General features: G+C 44.2%; 2 protein-coding genes across 5 annotated transcripts; both read left to right on the plus strand.

The window, feature by feature from the left end:
* Positions 1–359: 359 nt before the first annotated feature.
* On the plus strand, positions 360–4607 carry ftr83 (finTRIM family, member 83). Its single transcript, XM_086307702.1, has 7 exons — positions 360–1032; positions 1358–1453; positions 1629–1862; positions 1961–2120; positions 2269–2331; positions 2652–2720; positions 3732–4607. Exons 1-7 carry the CDS (start codon positions 457–459, stop codon positions 4256–4258), a joined length of 1725 nt encoding a protein of 574 aa, XP_086163828.1. The 5' UTR covers positions 360–456; the 3' UTR covers positions 4259–4607.
* Positions 4608–5974: 1367 nt separating this feature from the next.
* On the plus strand, positions 5975–10890 carry ruvbl2 (RuvB-like AAA ATPase 2). Of its 4 annotated transcripts, none has more exons than XM_086307706.1 (14): positions 5975–6119; positions 6877–6931; positions 7060–7115; positions 7242–7383; positions 7560–7689; positions 7774–7840; positions 8791–8897; positions 9026–9119; positions 9197–9415; positions 9484–9602; positions 9716–9835; positions 9916–10045; positions 10148–10262; positions 10523–10890. In XM_086307706.1, the coding sequence occupies exons 2-14, from the start codon at positions 6877–6879 to the stop codon at positions 10546–10548; spliced, it is 1380 nt and encodes a 459-aa protein (XP_086163832.1). In that variant the 5' UTR covers positions 5975–6119; the 3' UTR covers positions 10549–10890. The 4 variants fall into 4 exon arrangements, with proteins under 4 accessions (XP_086163832.1, XP_086163830.1, XP_086163829.1 ...); XM_086307704.1 differs by lacking the exon at positions 5975–6119 and adding an exon at positions 6545–6770 and having other exon boundaries at positions 10529–10890; XM_086307703.1 differs by lacking the exon at positions 5975–6119 and adding an exon at positions 6547–6770.
* Positions 10891–15360: the final 4470 nt, after the last annotated feature.

Raw genomic sequence — 15360 nt, forward strand, 5'->3', positions numbered from 1 at the left:
TCCCTGAAATGTGTAACACCTGTTTTATGGCTTTTCTTTCACTTCTGTTAAAAAACAAATAATGCTTCAGTTCCTGTGAATATTACGTGGTATCCTTTGATTACACATCGTTGCTGCTCAAAATTTCCTATCTTAGTTTGGACCTTTTGTTTTTTTACAGTGTCAAAATGTAATAAATGGAAACTACAACTCTTTGGATCAAATATTTTCAGATCGCACATATCATTCATTTTCTCAGCATTCTGTAACACGTGGATCTACTCATTGTGTCCTTTTCTTTCTCCGCCCTTGTTTTACTGGTTTCGGCTTAACCTGTTTATCCTCCCTCTCTGTTTACTCTATATAAGTTGCACCCGCACTACCTGTGCAGTCACTTTGCCACAGTGCTGACACAAGTGAGGCTCTGACTTCACATCATCTTCTCGGCGTTAGAGGGAAAAGAAGCAAACTGCCTCCATGTCTTTTGACCAAGACACCTGCTACCTTTGTAAGGAATATCTCAGGGACCCTGTGTCCATCCCATGTGGCCACGTATTCTGCTCCATCTGCCTGAAGACATACTGGGATCATGCTGAACACACCGGCTCGTTCAACTGCCCGGAGTGCAGGGTTTCCTACAGCAAGAGGCCAACTCCGAGGCGCGTCGGAGGCTCAAGGAACTCCACGCTCCAACGCAACTCGGAGTCCTTTCCGCCTCCACCTCCGTCCCCCGACTACAACGTCGCTGGACCCCAGGATGTAGGTTGTGACATCTGCGTTGGGAAGAAGCACAAAGCCATCAAGTCCTGCCTGATGTGTCTGGCGCACTACTGCGAGAAGCACCTGAAGCCCCACTACGAGTCGGCCACCTTTAAGAGGCACAAGCTGGTGGATGAAATCGGCCACCTGGACAGGCAGATCTGCCCGCAGCATCAGAAGGGTCTGGAGCTGTTCTGTCGCACCGACCAGATGTGTATCTGCGTGCTGTGCACAGTGAAAGAACACAAGGGCCACGACATGGTGTCAGCTGAGCAGGAGAGATCTGAGGAACAGGTAGGCAACACCCTCGTACCGGTCCTCCTTTGGTTCAACAATAACGCTAAAACGTGTGAGAAATAAGGGTCAAATATTCCGTATTAAAGCTGTAACACGGTGCACTACAGCAGTTAAAGGGTGGGGAGCAAAGCATGAAAGAGCAGCAACAATAGACGCCCATTCATGCAAACAAAGATAAAGGTGTTGGCGTCCAGTGAACCTGGACTCCTGAACTTAAAAGCCAAACATTTAAGCTAATTTTTTTAGACGATTTCATATATTTGAGTTACTTCTGCGTAAAGCTCTTGTCATAATAATCATCAATGTTTCAACTGTCTTATAGCAACGGCTGGGTGCCACCCAGGCTGAGATCCAGGAGAGGATTCACGATCGCCTGAAACAGATGGAGGAACTAAAACACGCGGTGGACTCTCTCAAGGTTTGTGCCGCAATCACCGTCATTATCATCCATCAGACAGATACGAGCACTCTGACCGCTACAGGCTGAGCGGAAGCTAACAGCACTGACAGCATTCCTTCTTCTAAGTGTGTCATCGTAAAAACCAGTGCGACACCAGTTCACCTTACGACACACTCCAATGTCTCCTGTGCAGAACTCAGCCCAGAGGGCGCTTCAGGAATGTGAGAAGATGTTTGGCGACATGATGCGCTCCATTGAGAGGATGCAGCAAGAGATGGCAAAGCTGATATCCTCCAACAAGCGGGCGGCACTCAACAACGCAGAGAGCCATCTGGAGCGTCTGAGTCATGAGATCGCTGACCTGAAGGCGAGAGACAACGAGATCACCCAGCTGTCTCGCACCGAGGACCACATCCACTTCATCCAGGTAACTGGCAGCCGCCAGCGGCTCAGGAAGGCATGTTCATAAAGATAAAAATATAATCTGACAGAATCAGTGTTATCTTACTTTTATATTGTTGTTAGAGTTACCACATGCTGATAGCACAAACAGAGGCCGAGGAGCTGCCGTCGGTGAGCGTCAACCCATACTTCTCCTTCGGCCCGGTGACCAAAGCCGTCTCTGAGCTGAAACAGCAACTGAATGAATCCAGCAATGACGAACTGGTTAAGGTAGCCAAGACAGGTGAGCGTGAAGACTGACGTCTCGATGTTCACAGAACAGATGCAGCAGGGAATCTGACTACTGCAGTGTGATGTTGCTGTAATCTCACTGTGTTATTTCAAACATATGAAGAAAGCACGATGACTGAGCGGTTTTTCTGTATTTGCAGTTAACAAAATGACCTTCTGTGAGCTGGAGGATTCCAAGAAGAAACAATATCAATCAATAAAAAGTGAGTCAGTCTTTCAAGAGCATCATTTCACAACTTGCTCATACACACAACAATGAATGAGGGCGGAACAACTTTAGCACAGAGTCAGGCTAAAGCCAGGAGATGTGGTGTTGAGTCATAACGCTCAGGTGTTTCATCATCTGGCCCTGTTTCCTCAGTTCTTTCCATTCTCCTGTTAGATTGCTTTACGGGGTGTTTGCCTGATCACTGATAGTGTGACGAGAACGTGACCTCCTGCACACGTATTAGCTGTTCAGGTGCAGCACATTAAAAACTGCTGACACACAACTCTGTCTCATTTTCTGTGTTTCCTCTCACAGGTGACGAAGCTCCCGTGTACAAGTCTGTGCCAGTCAAGGAGCCTCAGTACAGGGAGGACTTCCTGAGATGTGAGTCTCTGCTCTGACCCACACTGTTCACCGTTCTCTCTGCTCAGTTCACTGCATGACGCATATTAGATGCTGACGAGGTTCTCTGTCAGACCCTGTGGCTGACCACAAAATCTGCTCTTAGAAGCTACTGTTAGTCCTACAGTGTTGACAGAGGTTGGGACTGATTCACTGCAAATATTGCACAGCTATGTCATCTTTACTTAAGCTGCATTTTAACCTCCTGCAACACGAGCTCTTGTTTGGGATGCATTTTTCATTTCTCCAAATTTTCTCGAAGCCAATAAGTAAAAAAAGAAGCATCGCCTTTGAACAGAAAGGTTTTTAAATACATAAATATATTAAAAAGTATGTCCTCGATATAGAGACAGTGGGTTTGTTTGGCAGCATAACACAATATAGTTTTATGGTCATTATTAACAGAGTGTAAAATATTGATTTTGTAAGATGGAGTGTAAGTCTAAATGTAATGTTCCCATATGAGGACACGGTCTCAGGAGGTTAATCCAGCTTTCAACAGAAATCTTTGGGGCCTCTCAACTTTAGCGCTGGGAGAAACTGCATAGTCATTGACTCACGTCACAGCTGAAAAAGGTCTTTGCTGGAATTCTGTTTGTGGTCAAACTCACAAACAGTGTTTGATACCTTTGGCGTTCCAGATCATAGGCCGGGCAGATCTAGCCGAGGGCGTCGGGTGTCCCACCAGCTGTGACCTGCAGAGGTGGAGGTACACAGCAGTCAGGTGACTATTCTGATTTCCGTGTCCAGCCAGAGGGTCTTTTGCTTTTCCTTCAAAGTGTGTTTTGCAGAAGTCATTTAAACTTCTACCGCAGTGAGTAGAAGTTTAACTGAGATGTCGATGACGTTCTGCTGCTGCTTTGGAGTGGGGTGCTTCAGCTGCTGTAGGACAGATGCTTTGGCTATTTGCTTTCCTCATTTACGTTTATCCCAGACTGATTTAAGTTAAGCATTGTCGACTAAACAATGAACTTGTCTTCCACCCATCTTTAGATGCTTGCCAGCTCACTCTGGACCAAAACACAGCCTACAGACAGCTTTACTTGTCACGAGGGAACAGAAAAGCTGCCCTCAAGAGAGACCCCCAGTCCTACCCTGACAGCCCTGCCAGGTTCGACTCCCTGCCACAGGTCTTGTGTAAGGAGCCCCTCTCTGGAGGCACCTACTACTGGGAGGTAGACTGGAGTGGGGAGGGGGCTTCCATCGGCATCGCCTACAAAGGCATCAAGAGATCGGGCTACAGTGACAGCTGCCGCATCGGCTACAACCGCAAGTCATGGAGCCTTTTCTGCTCTGATTCCAGTTACTCAGCCCGCCACAACAAGGACCAGCAAGAGGTCAGCGCGCCCTACTCCTCCCGCATCGGCGTTTTCCTGGATCACGCCGGGGGTACTCTCTCATTCTACGCTGTTGGGGAAACCATGTCTCTAATCCACCGCTTTAATGCCTCCTTTAGTGAACCTGTCTATCCAGGCTTCTGGGTTTGGTATGAGTCAGCCATTACCATTATCCAGCTGTGATTAAGTAACACATCCAAAGATCAGTGGGTGTGGAATGATGCAAAGTACTGCTGTTGTGAGAAAATATGCTTTTGTTTCCCCCTTTTTTTCTGATATTAGATCGTTGTTTTGTTTGGTATCCGATATGTGCTGATGGGGGAAACGATGCTCGAAGAGCAAATATTCAGCAAATCAACATGTGTTCAGTGTAAAATCAGTTGCAGAAAGTCAATGAGCATTTACTAATTCAGAAATAATATAGTATATGCATATTTACACTATAATTCAAAATAATGAACCTTGTACAATGTGATGACCATTTGTGATATTTTGCTTTTTTTATCAAATAAACTTTTGGTAACAAGCATGAGCTGTGATGCGGATTTTTTCCTCTCATTTCTTCTACGATGACGAGCTTCCTAACTCACTCTTCAAGCTAATCAGCTCTGAGCCAGATCTGTAAGATCTTTAAAAGGCAGACATTTCCTGCCATTAGCAACGTCACTCACAGTGCAATTATTTAATAAGCAAATGTAAAATAGACCCAGCTTTGAGTGTGGACTGGGAGGAGATGGTGTGTTTGTGTGTGCTTAAAGCACAGTGTTTTGAAAAGCAGCTGAGAGGTCGTTAAGGAACTCTACAGGAACAGGCGAGGTGTACCTGAGAGGTTTCTGTGACGCTTAAGACTCGTTCAGCTGAGTGGAAGTATGACTGAGTCCTAATGTATCGTCAAGTTCTTCAGTAAAAAGTTCTGAGTTAGTTTAGTTTTTTTACATTTATTATTCATTTATTTATTTATTCTTTTATTTATTTATTTTGGTTTTGTTATCGAAGTTTAAAATGAAATAAAAATTGTTCTGAGTTAGTGTAGCAACTCAGGAGCACCGAAATTTACCTTTCACCGTGCAGCAGTCGCTCTGCTGTGATGTTTAAATAAAGCGACTTCAGTTTGTGGCCTGGGCCTTGAGGTGGAGCTTGAAAGGTCTAGTGGAGAGGATATGAAAACCCCTCCAGAAACCTTGAGATTATAATCAGCAGGCAGGCTTTCCCATTGTTCAATAATACTGCAGTCTTGATTTGTAAGCTTTTAAAATTACTTTTTGCAAATATGAAGCTGAGCTTGAGACAAAGACGACAATAAAAATCTCAAACTCATCTCCATAGTTTGGATTATAATATTTCTCAGTTTAAAAAATGAAAGAGGCTTTTACACTAAGATGAATGAAGCGGAGCCTGTTTATCCGGCCTACTGCATCATCAACACCACTCTGCAAAAACTTTGGCTTCAACTTCGAAATTCTTCAACCTTTAATATAACTCGGGGCTCTTGCAGCCTCTGGTGGACAAACGTCTGCAGTACTAAGTTTGAGCAGGTTTTTTATCGTGGCTGAAGTGAAAGCTTCCGCTGTTAGCGTGTACAAACAGTAACTAAAACAGAGCAAAGTGCTTCCTTGGCTGGTCCAGCTTACGTACAGTATGACATTGACATCTCTACAACATCTCAGTTCCGTAACCCAGCACATTACACCAGTAAATATTAAAGGTTTTACGTTTTCTTCTTGCAACAAAATAGCCCGTCCGTGGAAAAGGGAGTTAAAGGGAGCCTAGCACACAGTTTAACCACTCTGGACTGAAACGGCTACACGGATTCAAATGTCCATAATATAATCCAGGACACCGGTAAGGTTTCCTGCCACTCCCTGTAAATCACAAGCTCGTGCTGTCCTTTTACCATCGAGTCCATAGAGGGCAGTCAACCCAAACATCCCCTAGCAGGGGGGAAAAAAAAGAAAAGAAGCTGTTTCTGTACGGACGCTTTTAATCTGCGCACCATTAGAAAGAAGCGCCGCATTCTCACATTTTCGCAAGTGTGGCTGCACAGGTGAGTGTTCATGCGATCAATATAAACAGTGTTAACTCCAGGCTTTCGCACCGTGGTGTTACACGATGTGTCCTGTAGGATCATCCTTCCATGTTCTGTCGAACATCACGTCTTCGTCTTGCTAAGCAGGAGTTACTCAAAGAAGAAAGCTTTGAATGGAGCTAGCTAATTTGCTAACATAACATTAGCTGGCGTTAGCATTACTTGGCACTATCCTTGCTCTGTTTACTTGGCGCCAAACGAGATTTGTGGATTTCGTGTACCACATTATTAAATCTGTGTTATGGCGATACCCGAGCTTCCCGTTGCTTATATGAAAAAGTAAAAATATGAAGAATAAAAAGCCTTAGAAACCAGGCTAACGTAACGCTAACACTGTTCTTACTCTGTTGTGGCATGCGCTTAACTCTGTCACTATGACAACCAACTGACCAGGACGGGCTCTTTAAAGTGTTAATTGTTTGACAATCTAACTACTTAATGTTGTGGTAGTCTTATCACCAAAGTGTTTTGGTTTTTAACATTTATTTAATAGTGACTGGGTTGTATGTCGTTAAAACGTCAGTAGAAATATTTGAATCTCTTGCTGGAGCTAATTTTTTTTTTTTATCTGTTGTTTGACATTCTGACATGGAGTGGGATAGTCTGAAGGTCTAATACTGCGAAATGCCTGTTTTTAAATGTAAAAGTAGTGGTAGGAAACCGGGCAGGATCACTCTATAGTGATTAATGAATGATCTTTCTGCTTTTAATACAGATGGCAACTACAAAGGTTCCAGAGGTTCGTGACATCACACGAATCGAGAGAATTGGTATGACTGAGACCCGGAAACACATGATGATTGGTTACTGTGTGATAGGTGCACATGGTACCTGATTTTTGAGTTTTTTTACTTCCTGTGACTCACATTATTTTATCTGTTTTCACCTTGTTGTTTAGGTGCACATTCTCACATTCGTGGCCTTGGTTTGGATGATGCTTTAGAACCAAGACAGGTAGCGTTAAGTCTTTAAATGCCTTTTTTCTCTCTTTCTTAAGGGGCATGTAATGGATTTGTGACTTAAATATTCTGTGTCTGTGTCGAGGAGATGTGCCTTTTACATGTCTATGTTCAATTCCAGGTGTCTCAGGGGATGGTTGGCCAGCTGGCCTCCCGTCGAGCCGCAGGAGTCATCTTGGAGATGATCAAAGATGGCCACATTGCTGGCAGGGCAATACTGATTGCTGGCCAGCCTGGCACAGGAAAAACTGCAATTGCTATGGGTAAGATCTCCACTGGAAGCCTCCAGAACATAATATTAGCCCCAGCTAGAAGAGATATTGGTTTCTTGGATTGACGGGATTGGCTTAGGGTACATTTTTGTTGCTCCCAGCTTGATTGGCAGAGTGTGGGTTCAGCTGAGACTTTGTTTTTGATTTTGGGGGGTTTTCCAATGCAGGCATCGCCCAGTCTCTTGGCCCTGATACACCCTTTACAGCACTGGCTGGTAGTGAGATCTTCTCCCTGGAGATGAGCAAGACTGAGGCACTTAGCCAAGCTTTTAGAAAAGCCATCGGAGTAAGGATCAAGTGAGTGAGCAAATGCTGTAATAGAGTTTGGTAAATCTTCTTATACGAAAAGAACTGCTATTAACTGTTTTTGTTTTTTAACAGAGAGGAGACGGAGATCATTGAAGGAGAGGTGGTCGAGATCCAGATTGACAGACCAGCCACAGGAACGGTAAGCAGCTTCCACTCGTAATATAGTGAACCCAGTCTTTTTATGTGGTTCTTTGGGAAGTATTTTATTGGTCACACCAGGGTTGGGTGATATGTAAACATTTTCCAGCCTACAGTCGTCCGTCCAGTAATCGACAATGGGCGATATATTTGCACCTGCGCAGACTTTTTGATGGGCGGAGCAATGTAGTCATGCACAGACTGATTTGCACGTTTACAACACAGAGGAAGTCCAAACAGGGATGAACTAATTTCCCCCCAAAATTAGGGCTGTGGCGTTAACGTGTCAATCATCACGACACGACAATGCGTTGACAGAGACATTTTAGGGATTTCGACTCAGTCTGCGCTCCCGATGGGTTACTTGTTAATCGCGTTAGTCGTGATGACGGCACGTTAACGCTGACAGCACTGAAAAAATATGAAGTCGCCAATTTGGGATTTTTAAACCACGTGAAAGAGGTAAACCTGAGGATGTAACCAAAGCGGTGTGCGGCTTGTGCAGACGTATAGTGCGAGCAAAGCACTCAAACACGGCTAACTTGCATGAGCACGTACGTGTCCACCATGCAGCTGAGTATGCTAGGCTATCACCAACTTCTGCAGCTACATCATTATTAGCAAATTTACTCATGGGCAAATAAATAAATCGTCCTTGTGAAAACGATCGCTGATGGGCTGAGCCTGTCGTCGACATGTTCGTCCAATCGCACAACCCCAGGTCACACCAGTGGTAATCGCTTCTGTCAGTCTGCCCCAGGGCAGCTGTGGCTACAACTGCAGCTGCCTCCACCAGTGTGTGAATGTGAGAGTGAATGAATAGTGGAAGTGTACAGTGCTTTGAGGGTCTTGAAAAGCGCTATATAAATGCAATCCATTATTATTATTATTATTATTATTATTATTATGATACTTCATATAACTTACTGAGAAGTTTGTGCCTTGGATCAGGGTGCAAAGGTGGGCAAGTTGACGCTAAAGACTACGGAGATGGAGACGATCTACGACTTGGGCAACAAGATGATTGACAGTTTGAGTAAAGAGAAGGTGCAAGCGGGGTAAGTTCAGTAGGTGATCTTGTTACAGGACCTGTTATGTGATATGAATGTTATATGAAGTTTTACAGCATCACTCAGACTTGCACAGGACTCGTGTCTTCTGAGCGTTTCTGTTGCTTTTCTCTCAGAGATGTTATCACCATCGATAAAGCCACTGGAAAGATCACCAAGTTGGGGCGCTCTTTCACCAGAGCCAGAGACTACGATGCCATGGGAGCTCAGGTCTGTTGTCACAGCGCTCAGATCGTGCTGTTGGATGATGCAGTATTTTAAAATCAATTTCTTTACCATCTTTTTAGACACAGTTTGTACAGTGTCCTGAGGGAGAGCTGCAGAAGAGAAAAGAGGTGGTCCACACAGTGTCGCTCCACGAGATCGATGTCATTAACAGTCGCACACAAGGCTTCCTGGCTCTTTTCTCTGGAGACACCGGAGAGATCAAGTCTGAAGTCCGCGAGCAGATTAATGCCAAAGTGTGTGAGTGGAGGGAAGAAGGAAAGGCCGAGATCATTCCAGGGGTGAGTGTTTTTATATGCTTCTATTTGCTTTTCATGAGTTTCTGTTAAACGTTTCTCTCTTGTTGTAGGTGTTATTTATTGATGAGGTGCATATGCTGGACATGGAGTGCTTTTCCTTCTTGAACCGTGCCCTGGAGAGTGACCTCTCCCCAGTTCTCATTATGGCCACCAACAGAGGCATCACTCGGTACTGTTTTCCCAAACCGTACTGCTTTCAGTCAGCCTTCCGCTTCAGTAAAGGTAATACTGAATAATTTGGGTGTTTCATTAGTAACGTGCTACTCACTCGTCTCCCTGCAGAATCCGTGGAACAAACTATCAGAGCCCTCACGGCATCCCCATCGATCTCCTCGATCGGCTGCTCATCATCGCCACCTCCCCTTACACCGAAAAAGAGACGAAGCAGATCCTGAAGATCCGGTAAAAACGCGTGTTCATAATCAGCAGACGCTTCCATCTTCTGCCGCAGATGAAATGTAAAGCTGAGGTTTCCGTTTCAGGTGTGAGGAGGAGGATGTGGAGCTGAGCGAGGAGGCTCACACGGTCCTCACTCGTATCGGCATGGAAACGTCACTGCGCTACGCGATCCAGCTGATCAGCACCGCAGGGCTGGTGTGTCGTAAACGCAAGGTAAGCTCGATGTGAACGACTTCAGCAGCTGCACGTGTATCACATCCATTGCTGCTTTAGTTTTGTCACGTTGACTCTGTTGGTGCCGTTTGTTTTTTGCAGGGCACAGAGGTTCAGGTAGAAGACATTAAAAGAGTTTACTCTCTGTTCCTGGATGAGGCCAGATCCTCTCAGTACATGAAGGAGTATCAGGATTCCTTCCTCTTTAATGAAACACGTGAGTTTGCTGTTCGTTCTCTGTATCAGCAGCTCGTGCGTTCACACAAGTTAAACGCTGGTTTTCACCCCTCGTGGGAGTAACTAGTGTAGATTTTAGGTTTAGAATACTAAAAGTGATCTGAGGAGAAAAACGCTGTGAAACGGCGTTTTTCCCAACTCAGTGCTGCAGTCGTGCTGGAAAAGAAGGCGCTCGGTTTTCTTTCTGTGTAAATATGCAGGTTTGACATGACATGATGAACAGATGTTCTTATGTTTCAGAAACAGCTGCTATGGACACCTCGTAATGAAGACGATGCTTTCTCTTCCTCCTCTGTGAAGTTTTTTTATGCTGTTCGCCGTCATCTAGTGTTGGTGTCGATTCACAACCGGACTTCTTCCCAAATTTGAGTTTAGCCTCTTGAATTAACTGAATTAGACTGGAGGTGGACACAGAATTGTCCTTGATCTCCACACTGTTTAAATTCAAATCTTTTGGACTGAAATTCAATCACATTTTGAAATGACCCCAGTCCTTCATCTCTGAGGCCTTGTGGCATGAATACCCATTCCTTAAGTGTTTGTTTTATGTTGTTGACCTTTTACATGGTTTAATTTTATGAAAATAAGTAAACAAGCTTTTCTAAGCATATTGAGATTCTTTCTTTCTTGTCCTTTAAACTTGAAAGCTACGAAACTGTTTTTCACGTTTAAAGTTAGCTTTTGGAGGTGCAGGCTCACATAAACATGAGAATGATGTGTCTGCCTGACCAGGCGGTGGTGCAGAGTCTGCTCAGGATTGATCAGTGATCAGTTTATTACCCCGGCTGAAGAAAAAAACGTTTGGATGTAAAATTTAAAACAAAATCACTCATAACGTTTATCACTAATAAAATAGTTACAGTTGCTACCACAAGGGGGAGCTCAAAGATCTTTACTGTAAGCCTGGTCCTGAGAAACCATGCACTGTGCAAACCGCTGGGATGCCTGCGAGCCCTTAGTGTGCATTTTAATGAGCAAATTGAACAGCACTGCATACAGCCTAAAAATATCTTCCTGTTGAATCACTTCAGCATGTTTGATGCGTGTCGTCCTGTAAATGTCCTGCTTGAGTCTGTAGGTGTATAGCAGGCTTTGACACTCACTCTAGATTTTCCTGTATTCAAATGTTTAGACCCTGCGAGTCTCGTCATCCTTGTCATGTCATGTTTGGGTTTAGCCTGAGTATTTAACCAGAAATCTGACACAGGGTTCAATCAAATCATGTTTTCAAAGTGAGTGTATTTTATCTAAGTCATAAATTGTTGACAATGTGACAATAAATAAGTAGTTAAAGTGCTGTTTAGTATGTGGGCATATCAAACGTATTATTAAAAACTGTTACATTGAATAGATCACACTGGATTTTTGGTCCCATAGTCAAAAATGTCACATTTAATATGTATTTTTTAACAGGTTTCTTCCTGTTAAAAGGGAGTTTTTCCTTCCCACTGTCGCCAAAGTGCTGCTCATAGGGGGTCATGTGATTGTTGGGTTTTCTCTGTATGTATAATTGTAGGATCTACTGCACAATACACAGCACCTTGAGGCGACTGTTGTGACTTGGCGCTGTATAAATGACAGTGAATCGAATCACTCCATTTCTACATGGATTCATTGAAACCAGTGAATCTTCTACATTCAGTGTTAACATATGTTGGACAGCCACATTCAAATGTCTGCGATAGGCCAGTATCTACCAATAGCATCACCAGCAACCTTCAGCTGAAATGGGAATATCACCTGACTGTTTCAAACCAATCAGAGCATGTTAATCAATTTTACCTACATATGGTCAGAGAGCAGTGCAGGCTGTCTGCTCTCATGCATATTTAATGTTTAGTTGGTGTCTGGCAGAGAGTTCTTACCCTGCTGCCTACATCCCATAAATCCCTCAGTCCCACGAGGCTTCTGTTGTGCTGCCGCCTACCACCACATCCGATGATTCTCCCACTGGATTTGGGCCGAGACAAACTTCCCAAGGAGCCAGCCTCACTGTTAGCATTTACAGAAGCGATCTGGTGACGCCTTTATCGTGTCCGTCGTTATCAGGAGCCACGTAAACTGAATCCTCTTCCTCAGCAGAATTAAGAACCGTCTCATTTAATATGGATTTGAATACACTTGACCTCAGGACATTTGTCTTCAGCGTCAGTGCGAATGCAGATCACTGTTTACAGATCGCACTCGGCTCGGCCCCTCTGGGTGGGAGCAGGTTTTGGCTCCCACTCTTTGTCTCCACACCGCTGTCCACAGGCTACGAGGCTGCACAGCATGCTAACATGTGGCATTTTGCCTGTTTCACAGATTTAGATGCCCTTTTTCCCCTCCTAGTATTCTGCAAATGTCCTCTCCACAGATCCACTGACTTTATCTCCTCTTTATTTGTAATCAGCACTCAGTGCTGTTCTGTAATCATTGAAGCGCTTTGAAAACACGGCCAAAGTGCTTCAACGAGCTGGGTCAAAGTGACAGCCAGGCAAGCACTCTCCTACACTATTGACTGTGTCAAAGGTCATTTGCCATTCTCATAGCCTAACAAGCCTCTCCACATGAATCTCATTAGGTGAATGTATCCATATCAAAACCAGAACGGACGTATTGATCAGTGATATTGTCAGGAAAGGGTTTTGCTCTAAAGTAGTGAATGATTTTTGTCACCAGTTCATGGTGACAAATTGTAGAGGCAACAACACAACAAAGAAATGGAGGATTTTGTGCTTTTGGACTGTGTGGTTTGCTCTGACTGCTTACAGCTACAAATGAGGCTCACTCAGGTGTTTTACTGCAACACTGACTGACAGCATGGGTGATGGCGTCCTCTTCTTATCAGTACGTCACACTCGTCATGTCCCCTTTTCTTTATCAGTTGCACTTACTGCTATCTAACATGCTTCACTTAATTAAGCACCTCTCAGACGCGTGTTTATGTCGACATAAGCAGCGAGATCTCACTGAGGTAAAGTTCAGCAAGTTTAGCACGAAGCAATATTTCCTGTCCTCCTTATTTTTCTGTCCTGCCACATTTCCTCGTGTGATGTCATTCATGTCCTTTGAATAGCATTTGAGGAATTTGGAATGTGGCGTCTGTGTAGGCATAGCATTCACGTCTATTTCCTGAAGTCTCCGAGAAAAAACGAAATCTCTTAGCGCCATATGTGAACAGGCAGAGAAGCTGTTCCTGCGGTAAAATCAAAGAGGGAGGTCAGTGGACGTGCAGCACGCTGGATGTGGTGATGCCATAAAAACAGGGTTAAGTGAAGCAACTGATGCTCCTCAAATTTGTGTCCAAGTCAACCAAGGGATTATTTCATGTGAATAATTATCTTCTAAACAACTGTCCCACTGAAACAGCTGCTGAACAGTGGGCACCACATTTGTACATCCACATTAACTTCTGAATTCACGTCATAAAGCAGTTTCAAATCCACAGAGCTTGTGTGGCGATGTGCAGTCAGCTTCCCATCGCTGTCGGCCTGCGTGCAACGCCTGGTCGGTCACTAACCACTCTGAATTATGTACTGGCTCCATTTGAGTCTTTGCTCAGTGACATCCGTTTCTTTGTGGTTAACATGTCTCAGCTCTTTATTCTCTGGCTGAGTAAGAGCCGAGGAAAGTGTGAGCCCACAGCAAAGACAGGAAGCTGGGCTCAGCTGTGCATCTATAATGCAGCTAAACGCTGGGCAGGACTAATGTTGGGCTATAAGAATGACTTATGTCAGTTTGGTAGCATACAGGTAAAAATGAAGGATTATTTTTTATTCAAATATGGACTTTGATTTTTAGACATTCACAAATTTCATGCAAAATATGAAAAACCAACCTGATGGGTGGAAATTCAGCCATTGGTAACACTACAAAAGCCACTGTAACTGTAATGACATCGTGCTGAAACAACTGGAAAAGTGTAACCTGTTTGTATTCTGACATATATGGATTAGCTGTTAGCATCTGGGAACACTGAGTCTGATGGAAATCATTTGCTTTGCAGAAATGTGATCATAGAGAAAACGTTAGGAAAACTGAATTTCTATATTTTCCAGTGGTTTAGTGATTTAGTGCCACTGTCAGTGTTAACCCTCTCCAGGCAGGCGTTGCAGATTTACAACAGTTTATAACGAACAACCTGATTACCCCACATACATATTTTATGAGTTTTGTTTACTCAGAAGTACCACTGCAGGACTTGGTTGTGCATTAGCAACAAAAAGTCTAATTTGAGCCTGAGAGGGTTAAAGGGAAAGTCAGAAGGTCGTCATCAGGATTCGTTTATTTTCATCTGATATCTGTACAAACATTCAGAGCAGCCATTCAGTCAAGAGCCAGACCAGCGGCTGCTGTTCCTAAAGGGTCGACCAGCTTGACAAATGGGACTGTGGGTATTGTAGGTATACTGCAGCATGGCTGATCCAGCCCAGTTGGAGCACCCAGGGATGTGCACATCAGCTATGTGTGTAATATGTTCCTTACATCAAACATGTTTCATTTGACTACACAAAGCAGCAGATATCCTCTCATTTGGTGTCTGACCCCGTTTAAAGTAGAAGAGGTGTGGTACTGCAGGTGTGAGCGATTTACTCTGTCATCTCGTTTGCATGCACCTGTTTGTGTGTGTGTAGCTACTCCGTGTAATTTGCCTTCCTCCACACTGTGGTCGGCACTTTCTCACTTCTCCACACACAAATCATTCACAAAGCTGCTTCCACACCTCTGCTTCTTGTGTGGGAGCGATGAATGCAGATGCTACCCACACACATGGGCGTGTGCATAAATAGCCTCAGTTCACGCTGCAGTGGAAACATCAGCTCTAAATATGGAATCGTGGGATTAAAAATAGCACCATCATCCAGTCTTTGCAGGCCAAGCATAAGCTCATGTTTAATTCAGAAAACTCTGGTATTCATAACTCACACTTGCTTCACCCGTGACACTGAACCCACTGTGGTGCTTAACAAGCACACTGCAGTAACACTGTTTCATTGTCAATTTGCATTTCATCCTTGTTAGTAAGCATGCAAATCAAATTAATCCCTCATCCCAGCGGGGACGTCACTGACACAGTTTGAGATGAAGTTACAGTC

The sequence above is a fragment of the Aulonocara sp. 'chitande type north' Nkhata Bay genome, linkage group LG10, assembly GCF_057382095.1.
Source record: "Aulonocara sp. 'chitande type north' Nkhata Bay isolate Kocher_YH1m ecotype deep benthic linkage group LG10, A_spYH_male_GT1.1, whole genome shotgun sequence".
Taxonomy (NCBI): Eukaryota; Metazoa; Chordata; class Actinopteri; order Cichliformes; family Cichlidae; genus Aulonocara; species Aulonocara sp. 'chitande type north' Nkhata Bay.